Raw genomic sequence first — 25440 nt, forward strand, 5'->3', positions numbered from 1 at the left:
TTATGTTGCTTGAATTTAATTTATTTGAAATTAATGTTATTATTTTACAATGTTATGTGTATAATTAATGATTTAGGGGTGTTTTGTAAGATACGGTAATAGAATTTACAGATGTATAGTACAGTAACAACTTACGTTCATTTTCAACTTACGTTCGGCCATTCGGAACGTAACTAAAACGTAAGTTGAGGAGCGTCTGTATATTGCTATCTTAACTAAATATCTAATTAATATATATTAGTTTTATATATTTTTTGCATTTTGAGGTGCGCCTCACGCGTGCCTCCCGTTCGTACTGTCACGAATCTAGGCTCTGTGTTTGAGTTGATAGATCGAATCGAGACTTAGGATTCAAGTACAGTAGTTCCTTCAATCCAGAAATTTAGATTCAAGACGTAGCCTCGCTTCGGATACTCTCTCTACACTGGGATAAATAAAGATGATGGAAAAGCAACAAGAATGATATTTTAGCACAGTACAAGAATAATATATATCTTACCAAAATGATGGGTGAGAACAGAGTGCGGACACAGGGGCGGGAGTGGGCCTAAGGACCCATGCTCCCCTTCTTATATACACAAGCCGCACGACACCAGTGCCACAGCACAGGTGCCAACATGTACTTGTACTGGAGCTGCAGCGTCTACGTCGTGGAACCACCCCCCAACCCCAAGAATTGGGGGCCAAACGGCAGCAACTACCCCTGGCCACCGGCTCTACGCAGGTGGCACCGATCCCCAAGAGGAGCTACGCCTACCTGGGGAGTACCACAATCCTTTTTCCCAACATGCAATATTACGTTTTTTCTGCACCAAGGGGTGATTTTCCGGCGATCACCCCTCTTCTTCTACTTTTAGCTGGAGATGTAGAGAGCAATCCTGGGCCCACCACAAAATACACATGCCCAACATGCTCTAAACCCATTACTTCGAGCAGACAGACAAAGGGCTCAGTTCAGTGCAATATGTGCAAAAACTGGGCCCACCTCACTTGTACAACACTTGCTGACACAAACCAATACACAAACACTTGGACATGTTCTACCTGCCCTCCAGTAACTCCACTCCCACCTCCCCAACCACAGCCAGCACCCTCACCCACTCACAATTTCCCTCTGCCCTTACCCCCGATTAGTACTCCCCTTCCTTTGTCCCCGATCTCTCCTTTCCCCCCCTCTGACCCAGATCCTACACCTTCCCCACTACCACCCCAACCTCAACCCCAAACGGCAACATACAAAACATACAAAACACACAACATCAACATATTACAACACAACATTGACGGTATTAACACGAAAAAACATGAACTTGAACACTTTCTTAAACAACACAACATACACATTGCGATTTTACAAGAAACAAAACTAAGACACTCACACAAAACACCATCATTTCATAATTACACCACCATCAGACAAGACCGGACTGACGGCTATGGCGGTGGACTCATCACCCTGATCCACCACTCCATCTGTTTAGTGGACACAAGTGCCACAACCAAAATTCTCCTCCCTACCACAGATAACACAACAGAAATCCAATCCATTCGAATCCGCACAGGCAACAAATCAACACTGACAATAGTTAACATGTACATTCCCCCCCAATCATCCCCCACAGTTCCAGACACCTTCAGGCCTCATTTTAGCCAACTAGCCTCAATCCCCAACCTGATCATGGGTGGAGACTTCAACGCCAAGTCGTCTGCCTGGTATGTCGACAACCCTGACACAGACAGAGGGCTTGATATACAGACTCAGTTTGACTCATTGACTATCATGAACAACACACATAATCATACACATATCCCACACCAAGCCCTCTACACTCCCTCCTCTCCTGATATCACCTTTTGCTCCCCCTGCCTAACCCCAACAACATCATGGAGAGTGGTCGGAACCCTTGGTTCTGACCACCTTCCAATCATCATCACCACCAAAACAAGATGCACCCCAGTCGGCCACAGACACACTTACACCAATTACAAGAGAGCTAACTGGGAAGCTTTTACTGAAGAGACAGAACAACATTTTGAAACACTTAACAGTACACCAATCACAAACATAAACAATGCTGTGCACACTTTTAATACAATCATACAAAATGCAGAGAAGAGATACATCCCTAGAGGCAACAGAAAATCACACAACCCCAACTTCACACCAGAAATCCAAAGCCTCATCAGACAACGTGACACACTTAACACGGTACCCCCACACCTATCCCTCAAAACATAGCAGACCAAATACAAACACTAAACACTGTGATTGCCAATAAAATACATGAACAAAAAACACAAAATTGGCAAAACTTTATCAATATACTTGATCACAAAACAAACACCAGCAAATTGTACAAAACACTCAACAGCATTACACTATCCAACAGCAACACTACACGCTCTCACGCAGCAATAATCACAACAACAGATAATCTACCCTCAAACAGACAACAAGCAAACGCACTTATACGTCATTTTGCACAGACAAGCCATCTCACTTCTCACCCTGACGACCGACGCACCATTCGACGTAAGAAAGACTTTCCCACAGACTCAGACTATATACCCTTCATAGACAGTCAGACAAAACTCATAATACATAGTCTCAAGCACTCATCTGCCTGTGGCCCTGATAACATAAGCAACATCCACCTAAAACACATTGGACCACAAGGTATACATGCACTCACAAACAATGCAAACTACAGCTATTCACACAACACTATACCCGACATCTGGAAGCATGGTAAAATAATCACCATTCCAAAACCATACAAAGACCCAACAATCCCAACATCGCACCGTCCAATCACACTTCTCTGCACCCCCTCTAAAGTCATTGAACGCCTAATACTTCAACTTGTCACACCACATATTCCCCTTGCTGACTCACAACACGGTTTTAGGCCACTACACTCCACAAACACTCTTCTGATAAACCTCACACAAAGAATTTTAGATGGCATCAATTCAGATAGGCCACACCACACAACACTTCTTATAACATTAGACATTAGTAAAGCTTTCGATGCTATCCCCCGCCACAACCTAACAAATAAAATATATAACACAGACATGCACAATAACACCAAAAGATTGCTGGCCAATTATCTAGCATGTAGGAATGCTTACGTGTCATATAATGGCCAATCATCGCACATCAGAAACATTAAGAACGGAGTACCACAGGGCTCGGTTCTATCCCCCACACTATTTATTCTATACATGCATGACTTACCCACGCCAGACACCTCAGAAATACAAATCTCTTCCTACGCAGACGACATAACAATCACATGCACACATCGTAACACAGACGAAGCTGCAGAAATAATCCAGCCATACCTTGACACACTCAACACATGGTTCATCACAAACAGACTCAAAATAGCTCCAACCAAATCTACAGCAACACTTCTCACCAACTGGACAAAAGAACACAAATACATACCTCATCTCTACATCAACAACACTCTAATACCACACACAAACACACCGAAAATTCTTGGTGTAACATACGATACATCCATGTCTTTCAAACATCACAAACATAAAAAACAAATGCACACCCAGACTTAACACACTTAAGTCAATCACTGCAACAACATTTGAACAAAACAAAGAAACTAATATAACAATATACAAACAATGCATACGCTCAGTGTTGAATTATGCTAGTCCTGCATGGGCTCCTAATCTCAGTGAGACACACCACAACACCCTTCAAATCATACAAAACAAAGCCCTAAAAACAATTACAGGCTGCACAAATACAACACCTACAGACCATTTACACCATGAAACAAAAGTCCTCAAAGTCAAGGACCACCTCGACATGAGAGGCACACAAACACTTGCCGCAGCCACCACAAACACATTACACCCGCTACACTACATAGCAGAACACCCACACACACCAAGAAACATTAAAACAACACCCAAAGACCTTTATCACGCACAGATACTCTCTTCTCTTCCTCCACAACCACCAAATACCAGCCTCCGGAAACATATTCATAATCATATCACTCACCGCTCCATTAACACACTGAAAGACAACACACTGCTGCATGCCAGACCCCCTGATCTCCACCCTTCTGAATCCTCTCTCCCACGAAAGGACAGAGTCCACTTGGCCAGACTGCGGTGCGGTCACCACCCAGCACTTCTAAGCTACCAGAAGAGGCTGGATGACCGCGTTGTGAACAGCTGCCCAGGATGTAACACTTCACCCCATACCATACAACACATAATGGAAGACTGCATTATACACAATCATGCACGCAAACAACACAACATACGCTCTATAAAGGATTTGTGGGAAAACCCAGTTTCGGCTATGGCATTCCTTGGGGAGACGGGACTGCTCGGACAGACAGTCTAGGGAACGACAACAACAACAACATATACCTAGTAAACTTATCCTATTTCTATTTACCCAACTTCACATCTTCCACCATTTTCTTTATTCTTGTGTGAAGAGGGCTCACAAAATAGTTTCTACCTAATACCTTAATCCTACAATGTAATGTGACCAAAGATATGTTGGCTCTACGTTGCTGCCTGGTTTTAGCGTGCGTGCCCCTTAACCTCGGTCGGTAAGGGCACCGATTTTGTATTCCTCCGCCGCAGGTCCACTGGCACATTCGTGCGCCTTCTTGTCCATAGCGTCCCCGGGGTTCATTGTTTCTTTTGGATCTGGGCTCCTTCGCTACAGGTCCGTGAGTACCTTCACACCCATTAATCACCTTAGGAGGGTCACATTGCACAGAGGGTCCGTTGTTTCTGTTGCGATCCCAGACTTACGCTGCTCCATGTATGGGTCCGTGGCATGTAGGGCATGGCAGGAGAGGTGTGTCGCAGGATGTGTAGCATGATACTGTCATGGTCGAGGTATCGTGAACGTGACCATGACAGTATGAACGTCGCATGATTTTGTGTTTTAACTTTTCCTTTTCAGGAAATCGTTTAGGTTTTTGCGTTTTATATTGCGTTATTAATAAGTGTCGCGGCGGGCGCGCTTCAGTGTTCGAGAATAGTGAATTTAGTGATTAGCGAGTGTCAAGATGTCGGGCAAGAGGACAGCGGAGGACTTTTTCCGTGTGGAGGCCAGCAGCAGTGATGTGACTCAGGAAAGGGAGCGGAACATTTCCGGGAGTTCGGGATCTGTGGACATTCCCACCATCTCCTGCTCGAGCTCCCTCATGTCCCTGGGCAGTGAGCCAGTGGACAGCCGCCCTGGCAGCCAGGCCAGTGACCAGGGAGACGTGATTGCGGGTGGCTTCAGTATTTCGAGCCAGGAGCTGCAGATCATCAAAGACAAGACGGCCGCTCTCACAAACTATTACAAGTTGTCCCACGTGATCAGCAGAGCACAGCTGGGGACGTCCTGAGGCCAAAGAGGGCATGCCTCAGTGAGGACAACTTTGAGCACCTGGTGTTTCTGAAGGGAAACCTCCACCTCCTCAAGCAGAAGTTCAAGGTGCCAAGGGAGGTGGATGAGGAGGATGAGGAGATGTTTTAAATTGTTGTATTTGTGTTTGTGATGTTGTGCTGTGATAGTTTTGTTAATTTGTCTTCATTAAATGTTGTTATAAAGTAATAAAATGTTAATTTCGGGTCCTTTAGTCTTTTATTAAGTAATATATGGTGTTTTAAGTGTAAAAAAGAGGTTTTTAAATGCATAAGTAGCAAAAATAGAGTATTTTTGGATTTATCGCAGGATTTATCGCTTATCGCTTTAAGGTATCTTGGAAACTTATCGCTTTATCGTTATAGGACTTAGCGGAAAAATTTATCGCTTTAACGTTATCACTTTATCGCAAAATTTATTGCTGCCCACCACTGGTGTTGTGTCTTGCTGCATTGATTCTAACTCAGGGCATTAGGTGAGATGCAGAAATGACCTGTCATCCAGGAGGAACCAATATGAGAGGGAGGGAGGGGTGGTGAATAGGAGTGAAATGGGTGGGGATGAAATGGGTAGGTATGGAATTATGCCTTTTGACTTTGGCTACCTCCCTTGTAAGGGGGAAAAGCCCTTGGTTTATGTATGCATACATGTATGTATGTACAGTATAAGACACACTTACAGGAAAGAATTGAACAAAGTCCTGGTTTAGCTATATATCAATATGTAGGCTTCTTCCCTTGTGTAAGGTAAGTAGCCAACCAAGGGATACACCCACACATCCATTCCACTCCCATCCATCATCCAATTCCTTTTTATCTTAGCTCCTTGTGAATGAAAGTTCATCCTTGTCCCCTGCCCACTGCCCAGGTCTGAAACAATGTTGCAAGACACACCACATCCACAGCAGGGTCAGTCAATTCATTTACACAGCAACCTTTCCTCCTTGTCCCATCATGCAGAATATGGGGAAGACAAGGAGTAATCCCTCCAGGCTGTATCAATTTATATTCCACTTACAATCATTCTCCAATCATACCTATATCTTGGCTTCTCCCTTCCCTGCTCATCAGACATTCCACTTTTATTCAGAGTGAGAGAGGGAATTTAAGTAAACAGTATGCAGTACTTTCTTACAGCCATATGAATTTAAGAGTTCCTCTGCAGTTGGTGGTCTGCTGGCATCTTCACCTTCCCCAGGTTTGGGGATTGCAATTCCATAAATATTTTCAAAAACATTCCTAGGTATACGATGAGCAATTAAATTGGTTGGTGGAACATGATCTCTCATCTGGAATTCAAAATACAAAAATATCTTTGGTATCGGTTCTTAATGAAACAACTGTCTTGCATCATATGCTATTCTATAAAACACTAAATGCACCATACCTGATCAATTGGTAATATGCCAGATACAATCATATCCTCTTTAGTTAGAACAAAAGCAGGGAAGATCAACCCTGGACAGTCACAGAGTAAAATATCTTCAGACAGAAACAAGGTCTGAAATAAAAGAATGGTACAGTAAACCCTTGATATATTGGATGATATGGGGATGGGTCTGTCATTATATCCGAAGATCCATTATAACCTAGGATCTGTTATATCTGATGGAAATACTGGACAGATCTATTATATCTAGAAGTTTGTCTGGTATTAGAAATTAGTAGGATTAGAAATTACAGTAAACCCTCGATATAACGGATGATATAGGGACATAGAATGATTCACTAACTTCTTAATATTAGCTGGTAAACATTGAAATAGCCAATATCTGCAGTCATTCTCTTCCAACCCTTTAGGGCCATCTTCAACCTCTTGGATATACATCTGACTCATCCCTACTGACTTCAGTTATATGATTTTTATGATATTGCCACAACCTATGTGGCCATCATCCTGACCTTACCCTATCTAGGTCAACATCTGGTAAGGCAAACCATGTGACCATGATACTTTTACTAATGTTAAATGACAATGCAAGTTATATATTACATCATGATCAATAACAATATCCTGGTTGCTCCAGTGAACCTACAATTTGCACAGGGTGATGAATGATGATTACTTGCAAATGGTGGGGTTGTGAGACAGTCATTTCCCCTCAGCCCATCTTTGAAATTCATAAACTTTCTATTTTATCTGAAGGTAGACATCTCTGGATGGGCCCCAATTTTTTTTTTTATCAACTCTTTTACTTTCAATTATTCACATAAGGAGACCTAATAACTGATGACTGCCCCACTCATAAAGATTGTATTGTATTTATTGCCAACAATTTATGAACACTTCTATCCTTCTGGACACGATTGTTCCATCAACATATATATTAGGTTCATGGTGTTAGTTTAGCTCGCAGGGAATTGGTAAATGGGGAGTAAAATTCTGAACATATGGAAATGTTGTGTCACATTAGGTGCATATGATTGATAGACTGATATGTCTGGCTGTCTGATGAGTTCATTATCAAATTTCCACTATATCAGGGTTTGAGTGTATTATTTGTAGAGTATTAATGTGGATGAAGATGAAACTGGAAAGGGAGATGTGGGTCTTTGTAAATGCATATGGGCCTGATAGTGAGAATAGTGTAGAGGAAAGGGAGGCTTTTTTGATAGATTCAAATGAGTTTAGGGAGAAATGTCAATGTAGTGGTATTGGGAGATCTTGATGCTAGGGTAGGAGACAAACCAATAGACGGAGTGGTTGGGAAGTGCAGAGTGTCAAGAGAAAATCGTAGCAGAGAGTTGGTGGAAATGTCTAGAGTTGATGATAGCAAATATAGTATTTAGGAAAAAAGTCAAGCATAAGTACTCATGGGAGAGGGTGGTGGATGGAAGGGTTGTAGGGCTTTAACCTCTTCCATACGGTGCCGCCTACGTAGGCGGCATGAGGAGCAAGTGGATATGCTAGGCTGCCATATCGGCGTCTTATATTTATTGTAGTTGTCCCTGCGTTACTGACATACTCTCTAAAATGGCTTCATCACATTTTCTATGGTTATCAAAATTAACAGGTGAAAGAAAGAACGATTGATATAAGCGGTGACTATTTTTTATGATGCGAGTATTATGACGCAACATCGTACGTCTCTAATGCTGCCAGCGAGATTTTGGCCCGGAGTGAAGTGGTTAATGGACTACATCAGGGGTTCCCAAAGTGGTTGATGAGACCATCCAAGGGGTCGACAAATAGCCAAGGGGTCGAAAGGGGGTCAGTAGATTATTAGGGGGTCGAAAGGGGTCAGTAAGTTACTATGGGGTCAAAAGGCTGTCTCTAAAATTAAATGGTTAGCATGAAATGATCCTGTTCTCTTCCCATACTGAAAGAGTGAGAATAATCAACCAATCAATATCTAAACTTAAAGAAAAACCATGTCAGTTCACTGAATCGAAAATCCTTCCCATTCTGTGCATGTAGGGAGAATCTCACATACACACAACCACATTGTGAATGAACATCAAGATGATGAGCTTGTACAATATTATTGGCTTGAATATTACTTTAGTAATATAATAAAGAATATATAGTAATACTATTACTGGCATCAATAACAATAACAACACCAATAATAATAATAATAAACTGACATAATTCGTGAATTGATAGTTTGGGGGTATATAGAAAATCTTAAACTTTACTAGGGGGTTAATGCGCTGAAAAGTTTGGGAACCCCTGGATTACATTCTGTGCATGTAGGGAGAATCTCACATACACACAACCACATCATGAATGAACATCAAGATGATGATCTTGTGCAATATTATTGGCTTGAATATTACTTTAGTAATATAATAAAGAATATATAATAATAATATTACTAGCATTAATAACAATAACAACACCAATAATAATAAACTGACATAACTTGTGAATTAATAGTTTGGGGGTATATAGAAAATCTTAAACTTTACTTGGGGGTCAATGCGCTGAAAAGTTTGGGAACCCCCGGACTACACAGTGGTAACCAGGAGAAGAGTAAGAAGAGTTTTGGATGTACATGTTCTAAGGGGAAAGTGTAGGGGAATATCAGATAATTTTTTGGTGGGAGGTAAGTTGAGAGTGTACCATAGATGGAGATAGAAGAAAAGGAGTATAAGAAGCTGAGAGAGGAGTGGGAGGGAGTGAAGTATAGAGTAGAACTAGGAATGGAGGAGGAATGGGGATGGTTCATGGAATGGCATGGTAAGTTGGTGTGTGGAACAAAGAGAATGGGAGGAAATAGAAGGAAGGGTAGTGAGTGGTGGGATGAAGAAGCAAAGAAGGTTCTAGAAGAGCAGAAATGAGCATTCAAAGATTGGTTGCAAAATAGGATGAGAGAATTATAGAAGTACAAAGAAAAAAGATAAGTAAAGCATAAGGTAAAGGAGGCAAAGAGGAGAAATGTGGAATGGGGTAAGAGTATGAGAGAAAATTTTGAAAGTAATAAAAAGATGTTTCAGATGGAAATTAAGAGAGGAAAGAGCAAATCAAGTAGTGAAGAAAATGTAAAAGCTGCAGATGGAGAGATTATAATGGAAGAGACATCAGTAAGAGGAAGATGGGCAGAGTATTTTTGGGATTTGCTAATTGTGAAGGAGGATAGGGAGGGAAAGATAGTTGCAGTGGGAAGTGCTGAGAAAATGACTGTGATGAATGAGGAAAATGGAGGGGAAATAAGGAAAGATGAGGTGAAAGTAGTTATCAAAATGATGAGAGCAGGTAAGGCATTTGGGTTGGATGGGTCACATGTGGAGTGCCTAAAAATGGGAGGTACAGTGATGGTGTACTGGATAGTGAAGTTGTTTAGTGTTTGTCTAAATGAGGGTAGAGTGCTGGAGGACTGGAGGAGTGCCTGTATAGTTCCACTTTACAAGGGAAAAGGGGACAAGTGTGAGTGTCGTAGTTTCAGAGGGATCAGTTTGTTGAGTATAAATGGAAAGGTTTATGGGAGGGTTTTGAGAGGATTAGGAGAGGAGCAGGAGTAGCTGGTGAGGAACAGTGAGGGTTTTGGTGAGGTAGGGGTTACATGGATCAGAATTTTGTGGTAAGGCTATATGAGAAAGTTTTAGGAAAAGGTAAGGATATTTTTTGGGGCCTTTATGGTTTTTGGAAAAGGTTTATGACAGGGTAGACAGGAAGGTACTGTGGGGGGTGTTGCAGATATGTGGGACAGGAGGAAAGCTATTAAGAGCAGTCAAGAGTTTTTACTAGAGCAGTAGAGTCAGTTAGAATTAGAAGTGGAGTGAGTGGTTTGAGGTAAAGGAAGGACTTTGCCAGAGATGTGTTATATCACTTAGCTGTTCAATTTATACATGCATAGGGTGGTGCATGAGGTAAATGCAAGGGATTCGAGATGGTTAAAGAAAATGGTGAAAAATAGGTGATAAACCGGTTGTTTGCTGACAACACTGCACTCATGGTAGGATCAGAGGATGGATTAAGGAATTTAGTGACAGAGTTTGGGAAGGTGTGCAAAAGCAAGTTGAAGATAAATGTGGGTATAAGGTGATGAGATGTACAAGGAATGTGGCAGCAAATTGGAAATGGGTATTGAGGGAGAGAGACTGGATTAAGTGGATAGCTTTAGATGCTTGGGTGCAAATGTGGCAGGAAACGGAGAAGTGGGGGTGGAGGTGGAATGTAGATTGAGAGAAGTAAATGCTTTGGGAGATTGAAAATTGTAATGAGAAATAGACATTTGGGAATGGGTGCTAAGAGGAGATGAAGGTGTGATTGTGCCAACAGCACTATATGGGTCAGAAACATGGAACATAAGAGAAGAAGAGATGAAATACCTGGGAAGGGTAGGGGTTACTAGGCTAGAGTGAGAAACGAGGTGAGGATAAGAGCAGGGGTGGAAAGGGAGTTGGGAGATAGGGCTGATGAAAGAGTATTGGGATATTTTTGGACACATGGAAAGAATGAGTGAACATGAGGGGAGGACATGGATGAGATGGATGGATGGGGTAAAAGGGACATTGGGAAGAGGGGAATATCTGTTGAGGAAGGGAGAAGACAGATGATTGAGGTGAGTGGAGAATTTACCTAGTTGTAATATACGGGAGGGGAGCTATGCTCGTGGTGACCCGTTTTTGTATCTCTCCGCATCAAGTTTTATCTTAAAATCTTGTTTTTGTATCTCTCCGCATCAAGTTTTATCTTAAAATCTTGTATAGTGTTAGCACATACTGTTTTGTTGTCTAATTTGTTCCATGTATTTATCGCTCTGTGTGGGAAACTGTTCCTTTTCAAGTTTTTTCTATAACTATCCTTTTTCAATCTTTTTCCGTGTCCTCTTGTTTTACCGTTTTCCCACACTAATAGGTCGTTCCTGTCTAAAACTTCCATTCCTTTCATTATTCTGTAGATAGTTAGCAAATCTCCTCTTTCTCTTCTTTGTTCCAGAGTTGGTAGGTTCAATTTGGATAGTCTTTGCTCATATGTTAGTTCGGCGAGTGTCGGTGCTAGTTTGGTTGTCGCTCTTTGTAATCTTTCTAGTTTCTTAATATTCTTTTTGGTACTGGGTGTCCAAAGTGATGCTGCGTACTCAAGTTTTGGTCTTATTAGTGTAGTTAGTATTTTCCTTATCATTTCTTCATCCGTATAAGTAAATGCCACTTTCATTGCTCTCAATAAGTTGTAAGTTTCTCCGAACATCTTATTTATATGCTTATCTGGTTTCATGTCCTTTCCAATCATCACTCCAAGATCTTTTTCATAGTTTTATTTCCTTCCTCCCCAATTCTGTAATCTTTTGATATTCTGTTTCTACTCTTTCCAAATTCCATTATACTGCATTTCTTAATATTGAATTTTACTTCCCACTTTTGAGTCCAATTCCATATTGTGTCCAGATCTTGTTGCAATGAGTTGCAGTCCTCTTCCGTTTTTACCTTCTTAAGTAATTTTGCATCATCTGCAAAAAAATTCATTTAGCACTCCATGCCTTCATTCATGTCATTAATGTATACAGTGAACATGATCGGGGCCAGTACTGATCCTTGCGGGACACCGCTTTTTACTTCTTCCCAGTTGGAGAATTTTTCTCTAATTACAACTCTCATTTTCCTCCCAATCAGGAAGTCTTTCATCCATTCCAATAATTTTCCTCTGATGCCACCTTTTGACTCTATCTTATTTATTAGTTTCCTATGAGGTACCTTATCGAATGCCTTTTGCAGGTCCAGAAAAGCACAGTCTGCCCATCCATCTCTTTCTTGTATTATGTCTACTAATCTTGAGTAAAAGCAGATCAGATTTGTTGTACAGGATCTCCCTTGTCTAAATCCAAATTGATTTGGGTTCAGTATAGATTTTTCTTCCAAGTATTTAACCCATCTGTTTTTGATCACTCTTTCACAAATTTTTGCTATTGTGCTTGTTAGTGAGACCAGTCTGTAGTTAGATGGATCTTCCTTATCACCTCCCTTATAAATTGGTACAATGTTTGCTTTTTTCCAATCCAATGGTACTTTTCCTTCTTTAAGAGAGGATTTAATTATATCATATATTTTGTCAGTTAATTGTTCCATGCATTCTTTCAGTATCCAGTTTGCTATTTCGTCTGGGCCATGTGATTTTCTGACATCCAGGGTTTTCATTTGATCACTGATTTCTTTTTGTGTTACTTTATTTCTTTCATTGCTGGGGATAATTCTCTCTCTCTAACTTCACTGTTAGGCGAGTTTTCTATTGTGAATACTGATCTGAGGTGGTTGTTCATTATTTCAGCCATTTCCAGTTCTTCTGTAAATTCCTTTTTATCTTGGCACAGTTTTTCTATTTCGTTTGTTTTTCAGTTTTCCATTTACATATTTGTAAAATAGTTTGGGTTCTTCTTTACATTTGTCTATTATCTTTTTTTCATAATTTCTCTTTTCATCTCTGCGTATTTTTACAAATTAGTTTCTTAGTTTGATGTATGTTTGCCATTTGCTTTGTTTCTTATCTCTTTTCCATTTTTTCCAAGCTTTGTCTCTTTTTTTCCTTTGCTTCACTACATCTTTTGTTGTACCAGTTCTTTATGTATGCCTTTTCCATTTTTTGTTGTGGTACAAATTTGTTCACTCCATTATAAATTTCTTTTAGTATGTTCTATTTTTCTTCAATCCCTGTATCTTCGTTTTGGAATTTTTTCCAGTTTGCATTGCGAAAGAATATTTTAAGTTTCTCAGAGTTTGTTTTGTTATACATAGGTCTTCCTATTCTATGTTTATCATTTTTGCTTTGGTCTGTTTGTTCTTTCAATTCCATTTCTATTAGTTCGTGGTCACTTTTTCCTATCGGAGTTTTGTAAATAATGTTTTCGATTATCTCAGGTTCTGTCGTAAGTATTAAGTCCAATTTTGAGGGTTCTTCATTTCCTCTATATCTAGTATTTTCTCTAATCCACTGGGTCATTGTGTATTCAATGGTCAAGTCAAGGAGTACATTGCCCCAGTGTTTCTCTCCCCCTTTCACTGTCATATCTTCCCAGCATATTTCTTTTGAATTAAAGTCACCCATAATTACTGTATTTCCTCCATCCTTCAGTGTTTCAATTAGTTCTTCTTTTGTATCATCTAGTAACTCGGCGTGATCCCTTTCTGTCCAGGCTTGTGTTTTAGGAGGTACATATACCACTGCAAATTTTCTTTTCTTCATTTTTTTTACCTTGGACTTGTACTATAATTGATTCTACATTATTTTTTCCTTCAGTTATTTTTGTTACAGTTAAATCTTTCTTGGCCAAAATTAGAACTCCTCCGCCCTGTTTGTTCTTTCTATTCTTTGTCCAACAGTTATATTCACCTTGTCCCACAGTGTGGGGTGTTAGTATGAACTTTAATTTGGTTTCTACAATTCCCGTTATGTCTGGTTTTTCTAATACTAGATAATCATTTAATTCGTTTATTCCTGAGATTATTCCGTCTATATTTGTGTAAGCTATTTTTAGTTTCCTTTCTCCTCCTCCCCTTCTGTCTTCTTTGTTTCCATTTTCCCTATGACTATGTATTTTTCCTCAGCCTCATGTCTATCACTCTCCAAAAAACTCCTTTTCTTTTTCAGTTCTATTCTCATTCCTTTCATTTGCCTCATTCCTAAGTTCCTTTTCTTTCTCTTTTTCTTCCTCACTCGTTTCTTTTTTTAACCATATATTTTTGTACTGTTCACTGCTTGCTAATCTCATTGTTCTAGGTAAAATTTATTCTACACTTGATTGCAATCTAAGTTTTACTTTTAATAGTCTATACTGCTTATCTTTAGAGTACCTGCCCATTCTATGAGTTTCCTCGATTTCTCGGTCCCAGCCTAACTCATCTGTTTGTAACTCCTTTAGTATTTCTTTGGCAATCTCTTTTTCTTCCTTTTCCCTCTGATATCTTGGTACATTGTGCTTTTCTTTAATGCCATAGACTACTATACACCTTTTTCTATCCACTGTGTCCCTAACTAGGTTACTTTTCTCTTTAATAACCTGAATTACAGTTTCTTTTGTGTTATCTTTTACTTGTTGTTCCATTATTTTCTTTAGGGATATTTCCTGAGTTTCCTGCTCAATTTTCCACTGTTTTTCGATTTCCTGTAGGTCATTCTCCTTAATTTTTTTTCCACCTTTTCAGTCACTTCTTTCATTTGACTTTTAATTTCTCATTTCAGAGCCTCGTTCCTACTATTATCCTCACTTTTCAACCTCTCATTATCACCCTTGAGCTGATTTAATTCCTTTTTCAACTCGTCTATCTCCCTATTGTTTTCTTCGTTGGCTTTCCTTAGGTTTGATACTTCCTGGTACATTATCTTATATTCGCTTTTAAGTTCTATTAGTTCATCTACGATATCACTTAGATCTCTACTCCTCATTATGTTCCTGTATCTGGGTTCTCTATCCATCTCTACTCTTAGTAATCTATTTCCTTCTCTTTCAAACCCGGAAAATCTACTTACGTCTAATCTTTGGTATTCTCTTGGTGTTGAAGCGAAGCATGATTTTTTTCTCACTACTCCTAGTGGAGTTTCGATTTTTGTTTCTTCCAGGCTTCTTTTAGTTGCGTCTTTGGATTTAGGGGTTTCCATTTTTAAGAACAATAAGAAAAAATGAAAAAAGAAAGTAACGGAGATACAATTTCGACCTACATTGTTTCACCACGAATGCACAGCCTTACCACCCCACATATGAACAACAAGGCCTACGCTGATCGTTTCTTGTTTATATTTTCGCTCATAAGCCAGCGCTCCGAAAATACGTGTTGCTCCAACCGACAGTGGTAAGACAGATAATGGTTGTGTAAAGATGATGCTGTGATGCATGAGAGCAGTTGGGGGATGGGGGAGTGAGGAAGTATGTGTGAATCTTGACACAGTTTGAAGGGATTTCTCCCTGTCTTCTCTTTTTCTGCATGAGGGGATGAAGAGGGGGGTTGCCAATTAAATGAAGTGGCCTTGCTGTGGATATGCTGTCTTTCCACATTTCTTCTGATCCTGGGCAGTGGGCAAGATGCAGGGATGATCCATCATCCAGGAGAAGCCAAGATAAATGGGAGGGAGGAGAGAAATGGGAGTGGAGTAAATGGGGATGAAATAGATGAGAGTGATTTTTTTTTTTTTTTTTTTACCTCCCTTGTAAAAGGGAAAAAGCTGTTGGTACATATATGTATGTATAATAATATTGATAATGCTGTGATGCATGTAGTGAGTGGGGGATGGGGGGGTTAGGGAATGGTTATATGTGAATGATATTTTGATGCAGTCCAAAGGGATATGTCCCCAACTTCTCTTTTTCTGCACGAGGGGCCAGAGAGGGGTGGATCACCAATGAAATGAATTGGCCTTGCTGCATTGCTTCTAATCCAGGGTAGTGGGCAAGATGCAGGGATAACCCTCACCCAGGACGGGCCAAGAAAAGAGGGAGGGAAGGGTGGTGAATGGGAGTGGAGTGGGTGATGAAATGGGTGGAAGTAGAATTATGTCTTTTAACTCTGGCCACCTCCCTTGTAAGGGGGAAAAGCCCTTGGTATATGTATGTATAATCATTCAAAAAATCTTGAGGTAGTTTTGACACATGGAAAGTGAAGAAAGTCTAGCAAAAGGGATGCAAAGTAGAAGTAGCTGAATAAAACCTGTGGAGAAGATTAGAATGAGTCACTGGATGCATGAGGAATGTTTGTTGAGCAAGGAAGAGGAAATGTAAAAGGTAGGAGTTAATAAGTGAGGAAATAATATGTCCTAAAGTAATCATTTTTTGTCTGTTTTGTATATTTCTAAAATAGATGAGGTGGAACAGGTGTGTGTAATGAAGCTATCTATATACAAAGGGTTTCTTCACCCTTATAGGGGAGGTAGCCAATCAAGGCACACACCCACTCTCACCCATTCCACGCACACACACACACACACTTTCGTCAGATGGACGGCAAGAATTGGAGTTCCGAAGAAAAAGCGAAATCTACGTGGATCTCAACGTCAAGGAAGGTGGAAAGGTGATAAAAAAAGGAGAAGGGGAGGGATTACTGAGAGAAATAGAAGGAAATGAGGAAGGGGAGGACTTGGTCCAGGAGGCCAGGCGTCTTGTAAACAAGAGAAGGATCGAGGATGATTTTGGAGATGAAGGGACTAACAAAAATGTAAAGATTAGAAATATAGATAAGAGCAGCACAATGGAAGGTGAAGATAATAATTTCTGGGGATTTAATGAAGGGGGGAGGGATACCAACCTCCCCCAATTAGCAAGACTAGAGGAAAAACTTGAAAAAATGACCAAACATTGGGAAAGTAGGTTTGGTAACATGGCAAAGATTGCCAAGAGAGTTGAAAAATTGGAAGAACTAGAGAAGGTGAACAAAAACTTAACTAAAAAAATAGAATTAAAAAGACAGTTAAAAGAAGTAAAAGAAGAGAATGAGGAATTAAAGAGGAATAATAAAGACAATAAAGAGGCCATAGCAAAAGAAGCACAGGGTTGGAAAAAAATAAAAGAAAATAGTAAAGTTGCATTTACTGACATAATAAAACAGCAAATAAAAGAACAAACTGAAGACTCAGTTATTAAAGTGATGAGACAGGAGAATATAGTAAGAGACTTAGCAGATAAAAAGAAATGTATAATTATATTAGGAATGGAAGAGAAATATAACCTAAATAGAACCACAAGAATCAATGAGGAAAAAGAAAAAGTAAGCAGTTTACTAGAATTAGTTCAGGAAGATGAACCTGAAATCATGAAACAAATTGAAGAGATGTATAGACTCGGAAAGTATAGTACAGATAAGACCAGACCAATTAAGATTAAATTCAGGTAACAAACGACGGCAGAGAATATCTTAGCAAAAACAGGGAAACTAGCAGCAAGTGAACAATATAAAAAGGTATAGATAAAAAGAGAAATGAATAAAGAGGAAAGAGAGGAGGAAAAAAGAAAAGACATGAAGCTAAGGGAAAAAAAAAATAGAGAAGAGAACAGTCAGAAAAAGAGAAATTCTATTAGAGAGTAGTGAATATGAAAGTAAGTAAATATGTCATACTAGAGAAAAACAAAAGGGAAACCGAGTATACAATGGAAGTGGCAGAAAACTAGAAGTGTCTTACACAAATATAGATGGATTAATAACAGTATTGAATGAACTGAATGATTATCTGAAGGAAAAGAACCGGACATAATGGGAATTGTAGAAACGAAATTAAAAGGTCCACTACCACTCAACAGTGTAGGACATGATGCATATAATTATTGGTTTAGAAACACAGAGACAAAACAAGGGGGTGGAGTTATGTTCCTGACTAAGAAGGATATAAACGTGAGGTGTGTCACATATGGAAAGAATACAGTAGAGATGATTATGATCGAAGTGGAAGAGAAAGACAGGAAGAGCAGAAAGTTTGTGATAAATTATGTGCCCCCTAAAACAGCCTCGTGGGAAGAGAGAGAACATAAAAGTATGTTAGAAGACACAAGGATAACATTAAATAAGATAATGGAAGATGGAGGAAGAATAGTTATAATGGGTGACTTTCATTGTAAAGAAGTCTGCTGGGAAGAGATGACAGCAAAGGGTGGAGATGACTCACAGGTAAATGTACTACTTGATATGATTATTGACCATACAATGACGCAATGGATTCAAGAGAACACTAGGTATAGAAATGAAGAACCATCGAGACTAAACCTAATAATCACATCAGAACCTAAAATAGTGGAAAAGATTGAATATAAGACACCAATAAGTAAAAGTGACCACATATTGGTTGAAATGGAACTAAATGAGGAAAAATACATAAAAAGAAATGAACAATATAGAAAAGGAAGATTGATGTATGAAAAAACAAACTTTGATAAAATAGGAGCTTAAAAAAAAAAATAAAAAAAAACTGGGAAAGAATATACAAAGAGGAAACAGTGGAAGAGAAATGGAATATTTTGACAAAAGATTATAAAAAAGGAGTGGAAAAGTATGTCCCAAGACAAATACAAGAAAAAGAATATATAAAGTGCTGGTACAACAAAAGTTGTAGGGAGTTAAAAGACAAAAGAGATAGAGCTTGGACAAAATGGAAAAAAAGACAGAAGACCTGAAAAATGTAAAATATATACTAGTTATAGAAATGAATATGTACAAGTGTGCAGAAGAAAAAAGAAAATACGAAAAAGATGTCATAGAAAAATGTAAAGACCAACCAAAACTATTTTACAGATTTGTAAATAACAAAGTGAAAAACAAACAAGATTTAGACAAACTATGACAATGAGGAGTTGAATACACAAGAGGAAATAGAAATGGCAGAAATTATGAACAAGCATTTTAAATCAGTGTTTACAAGAGAGAACATACAACCTAGTGATATCGAATGGGAGGAGAAAGTCCCCCCTATGAAAGAAATAGAAGTAACAAGGAATGAAATAATAAAACACTTGAGTAATCTTGATGTCAGAAAATCGCATGGACCAGATGATATAGCAAACTGGATTTTGAGAGAATGCAGGCATGAACTGGGAGACAAAATACATAGCATAATAAACAGTTCATTGAAGGAAGGAAAAGTCCCAAAAGATTGGAGAAGAGCAAATATAGTACCTATATATAAAGGGGGAAACAAAGAAGACCCTACAAACTATAGACCAGTCTCTCTAACTAGCACGATAGTATAAATTTGTGAAAGAATGATCAAAAGTAGATGGGTAAGGCATTTGGAAAAACACAACGTACTAAAGCCAAGGCAATTTGGATTCAGACAAGGACGATCATGCGTCACAAACTTAATATGTTTCTATTCAAGGCTAATAGATATAATACAAGAAAGAGATGGATTGGCTGATTGTGCATTTCTAGACCTGAAAAAAGCTTTTGACAAGGTGCCACATAAGAAGTTGCTTAAGAAATTACAAAACTACAGGAGGAATAAAGGGCAAACTGCTTAAATGGATGGAAGACTTTTTGCAAGAAAGAAAAATGAGAGTGGTGATAAGAGACAAACACTCTAATTTGGATGAAGTGATAAGTGGTGTTCCAAAAGGAACAGTTTTGGCCCCAATAATGTTTGCTCTATATATATTAATGGTATGGATGAAGGAATTGAAAGTTATAGGAGCTTTTTTGCAGATGATACGAAACTGTTGAAAATAAGTGAACACTGAAGAAGATTATGAGTCACTACAGAGTGATCTCAATAAAGGGAATGGAGCAGGAGGTGGTAGATGGAGTTCAATACTAAGAAGTGTAGTACAATAGAATTTAGGAAAAGCAAAAACAGAATAACAGGATCATATAAATTGGGAGAAGACGGAATAAAAAAAAGTAGAAAATGAGAAGGACCTGGGAGTCATTGTTATGAATAATATGTCACCTGAGAAACATATAAACAAGATTTTTGGAGAAACTTATATATCTAACAAGAACAATCAAAGTGGCATTTACATACCTGGATGAAGAAATGGTGAAGAAAATACTAATCACTTTGATAAGACCAAGATTGGAATATGCAGCAACGATGTGGTCACCAAGTACAAAAAAATGTATAACAAAACTTGAAAGAATACAAAGAGCAATTACAAAATTGGCACCAACACTCTCAAAATTATCATATGAAGAGAGACTAGCAAAACTTGAGCTAGAGACGTTAGAGCAAAGAAGAGAGGAGATTTGATAACTATAGAATCATGAAAGGCATAGAAACTATTGATAGAGAGGATCTAATAAAATGGGATGATAGAAATACAAGAGGACATGGAGAGAAAATCAAGAGGCAGTTATAGAACATTGATATACCAAGACTTTTTCCCCCTTACAAGGGAGGTAGCCAAAAAGGAAAAGGCATAAAATCATTCCCACCCATTCCATCCCTGAATACACTCCACACCCCTCCCACCCTCCCTCTTATCTTAGCACCTCCTGGATGACGGGTCATCCCTGCACCTTGTCCACTGCCCCGGGTCACAAGCAGTGTCGCAAGACACAGCACATCCACAGCAAGGCCGCTTCATTAAATCGGCAACCCACCCTCTCTGTCCCCCCATGCATAAAAGGAGAAGACGGGGAGAAATCCCTTTGGGCTGCGTCAAATTTTGCTCAAACATACTACCTCACCCCCCATCCCCCCTGTCCATTCCACCTCATGCATCACAGCATCATCCATATACAACCATTCTCCATTCACCCCTGTCTTCTGTCCTCTCCTGTCCTTCCTCAAGACATTCCCCTCTTCCCCAAAGCCCCCTTTACCCCATCCATCCACCTCATCCTAGGACGTCCCCTCATGTTCACTCCCTCCACATCTGCATTCCATACCTCTTTTACTAGTCTTTCTTCACTCATTCTTTCCATGTGTCCAAACCATCCTAATACTCTTTCATCAACCATATCTCCCAGCTCCCTTTCCACCCCTGTTCTTCTCCTCACCTCCCCATTTCTCACTCTATCTAGTCTAGTAACCCCCATCATACTTCTCAGACACCTCATCTCAAACACATTCAAACTCCTTCTCTCTTCCTCTCTTATGTTTCATGTTTCTGCTCCATACAGTGCTGTTGGCACAATCACTCCTTCATACAGTCTCCTCTTAGCATCCATTCCCAAATGTCTTTTCCTCATTACACTTTTCAATCCACCAAGGCATTTACTCGCTTCTCTCAATCTACATTCTACCTCCATCTTCACTCCACCTTTTCCTGCCACATTTGCACCCAAGTATCTAAAACTATCCACTTCCTCCAGTCGCTCTCCCTTAATGCTCACTTCCAGTCTACTGCCACTTTCACCCCTTGTACATCTCATCACCTTACTTTTACCCATATTTATCTTTAGCTTTCTTCTATCACATACTCTCCCAAACTCTGTCACCAACTTCCTCAGTCCCCCCTCCGATCCTGCCACAAGCGCAGTGTCGTCAGCAAACAACAGCTGGCTCACCTCCCACTTTTCTCCATTTTCTTTAAGCATCTCCAATTCCTGACCCACTACCCTTGCATTTACCTCTCGCACTACCCCATCCATGTATAAGTTGAACAGCCAGGGTGACATAACGCATCCTTGACGAAGTCCCACTTTTATCTCAAACCACTCACTCTCTCCATTTCTAATCCTGACACATGCTCTACTACTCTCATAAAAACTCTTGACAGCTCCCAGAAGCTTTCCTCCTATCCCATATATCTGCATAACCTCCCACAGTGCCTTTCTGTCTACCCTATCGTACGCCTTTTCCAGATCCATGAAAGCCCAAAAAACATCCTTACCCTTTCCTATAGCTTTTTCACATATTTGTCTTACCACAAAAATCTGATCTACACAACCTCTACCCATCCTAAATCCACACTGTTCCTTACCAATTACTCCCTCTGTTCCTCTCCTAATCCTCTCAATCAAGATCCTCCCATAAGCCTTCCCAACTACACTTAACAAGCTAATCCCTCTGAAACTACTACATTCACACTTGTCCCCTTTTCCCTTATAAAGTGGAATTATACAGGCACTCCTCCAGTCCTCCGGCACTCTACCCTCTCTCCAGCAAACATTAACTCCTTCCATACGGTGCCGCACACGTAGGCGTCATGGACTAAGATCTCGGTGGCAGCAACCAATGCCAGCCGTACGACGTGTCGTAATAATACTCGCATCATAAAATATAGTCACCGCTTATATCGATCGTTCTCTCTTCACCCGTGAATTTTGATAACCATAGAAAATGCGATTACAAAAGAATTAGAAAGAATATCATTATAGAGGGGCGACTACAATAAAAATAATCAAGACGCCGATATGGCAGCCTCGCGAATACACTCGCTCCCCATGACGCCTACGTGTGCGGCACCGTATGGAAGGGGTTAAATAACCTCACCAGCCAGTCCACCATCACTGTAACTCCCTTTTTTTAGACATTCTGCATGGCATCCATCCAGACCAGGTGCCTTACCTGCTTTCATCATCTTAATAACTGCCTTCACTTCATCCTTCCTTATTTCTCCTCCATTTTCCTCACTCATCATTTCCCACTGCAGCTATCTTTCCCTCCCTATCCTCCTTCACATTTAGCAACTCCCTACAATATTCTGCCCATCTTCCCCTTACTGCCTTCTCTTCCATTATCATCTCTCCATCTGCACCTTTTACCTTTTCTTCTCTACTTGATTCGCCTCCTCTTCCTCTCTTAATTTCTTTCCAAAACATCTTTTTATTACTTTCAAAATTTTCTGTCATACTCTTACCCCATTTTACATCTGCTCTCCTCTTTGCCTCCTTTACCTTTTGCTTTACTTCTCTTTTCTTTTCTTTGTACGTCTCATATGACTCCCTCGTCCTATTTTGTAACCACTCTGTGAAAGCTCGCTTCTTCTCTTCTACAACCTTCTTTGTTTCCTCATCCCACCATTCACTACCCTTCCTTCTATTTCCTCCAGTCCTTCTTGTTTCACACACCATCCTTGCACACTTTGTGACTCCCTCCTTGAACCATCCCCATTCCTCCTCCACACCTAGCTCTACTCTATCCTTCACACCCTCCCACTCCTCCTTCAGCTTCTTCTTGTACTCCTTCTCCTTTTCCTTTTCATTTAAAGAGTTCACTCAAGCACCTCCCTTCCTTTTGTCCCTTTCCTCTTTCTCCATCTATCCTCCACTCTCAACTTACCTTCCACCAAAAAATGATCTGATATTCCCCCACCCTCTCCCCTTAGCACATGTACATCCTTAACCCCTTCCATACGGTGCCGCACACGTAGGCGTCATGAGGAGCAAGTGGATTCGCGACGCTGCCATATCGGCGTCTTGATTATATTTATTGTAGTCGCCCGTGTTTTTACATTCTCCCAAATGCGCCCTGAATCCCATTCTCTGTGGTTTTCAAAATTCGCGGGTGAAAGAGAGAACGATCGATATAAGCGGTGACTATATTTTATGATGCAAATATTATTACGACACGTCATACGGCTGGCATTGGCTGCTGCCCGCGAGATTTAAGTCCCGTACTGAAGTGGTTAACTCTTCCTATCATAGTCCTATTTACCACGACATAATCCATCAACGCTCTATCTACCATCCTTCCATCCACCACCCTCTCCCATGTGTGCTTATGCTTGACTTTCTTCCGAAACACTGTATTTGCTATCATCAACTCTCTAGACACATTTCCACCATCATCTCTCCACTACGATTCTTTCCTGGAACTCCACATTTCCCAACCACTCCATCAATTGGACCATTTCCTACCCTAGCATTAAGGTCTCCCAGTACTATTACGTTGACATTTCTCCCTAAATCCTCTATGCACTCATTTAAATCTATCCAAAAGGCCTCCCTTTCTTCTACACTCTTCTCACTTTCAGGCCCATATGCACTTACAAAGACCCACATCTCCTTTCCCAGTTTCACCTTCAACCACATTATCCTTGAGGAAACCTCCTTCCACTCCACTATACGTTTACCTATCTCTTCACTTACTAGAATAGCCACCCCTTCCCTCCCTTGCCCTCTCTTCACTCCTGATAACCTCCCACTTACACTCACCCTTCCCTTTCAACTTAGTTTCACTCAAAGCTAACACATCCATCTTTCTTCTTACAAACATACTACCTATCTCTTCCCTTTTACTCTCATCTGTACCACATCCACGCACATTAAAAGACCCAAACCTTAGGGTGCTGTTCCGAAAACTCCCAGACCCTTTTATGCCTTTACTTTTTTGTTTAGGAATGTCCCCTGTGGAGCTACAAGGAGAAGGATGCCTAGTCCCACTCCCCGTCCCTTTCTTCTTGCCTCTTACAATCCAAGTGGAAATACTTGGTGGCAGTATTCTTTTCCCCCACCACAGGGAATTCCCCCACAGCAGAAAATGAACACTCAGAGAAATGGTACAGGACAGCAGCAAGGGGTTGGGGGACAGCATAACGGAGGGACAGTTGTAGTATAAAAGTGTCATCATTTCTCTATGAAGAGTTTTCCTCTATCATAGACAAAATGATGTGTGGCTCTGGTCTGTAGGGGTGCCCAATATAGACCCTAAAGTATCAACTCATAGAAGAGATCTGAAAAAGAACAGCTTTCCTCATAGAGTAATAGACATTTGGAACAAGTTGGATGAGAAAGTGGTGTGTGCAAAAACAATACATGAATTTAAAAACAGTTTAGATAAAATGAGATATGAAGATGGGACTCCATGAGCATAGCTCCCCTTCCCGTAAAATACAACTAGTTAAATACACACACACACACACATACAGAGCACAGTAGCAAAAATATGCGAAAAGGTCATCAGGAACAAATGGACCAAACACTTGGAAGATAACAAAATAATAAACCCCAAACAATTTGGCTTTAGAAGTGGAAGATCGTGCACCACAAACCTATTCTGCTTTTACTCAAGATTAATTGAGATATTACAAGAAAGAGATGGATGGGCAGATTGTGCCTTCTTGGATTTGCAGAAAGCATTTGACAAAGTACCACACAAAAAATTAATAAATAAAATTGAAAAAATAGGAGGAATTCAAGGCAAATTGTTGGAATGGGTGAACGATTTCTTAACCACTTCCATACGGTGACGCCTATGTGGGCGGCATGAGGAGCAAGTGGGTACTCGAT

General features: G+C 40.1%; 1 protein-coding gene across 4 annotated transcripts in view; it reads right to left on the reverse strand.

Annotated features, from left to right (window-relative positions):
- Window positions 1–25440, reverse strand: part of Ns3 (nucleostemin 3) — a 201248-nt gene that overhangs the window by 95007 nt on the left and 80801 nt on the right. For all 4 annotated transcript variants that reach the window (XM_076182469.1, XM_076182468.1, XM_076182467.1 and 1 more), the window contains 2 exons: window positions 6803–6916; window positions 6551–6704 (listed from right to left, as the gene is read on the reverse strand). In XM_076182469.1, coding sequence (XP_076038584.1) covers window positions 6551–6704; window positions 6803–6916 — 268 coding nt within the window. The remainder of the gene's footprint in view (window positions 1–6550; window positions 6705–6802; window positions 6917–25440) is intronic.

Source organism: Oratosquilla oratoria, unplaced genomic scaffold (assembly GCF_046742065.1).
Source record: "Oratosquilla oratoria isolate Oo_2021 unplaced genomic scaffold, ASM4674206v1 SCAFFOLD65, whole genome shotgun sequence".
NCBI lineage: Eukaryota > Metazoa > Arthropoda > Malacostraca > Stomatopoda > Squillidae > Oratosquilla > Oratosquilla oratoria.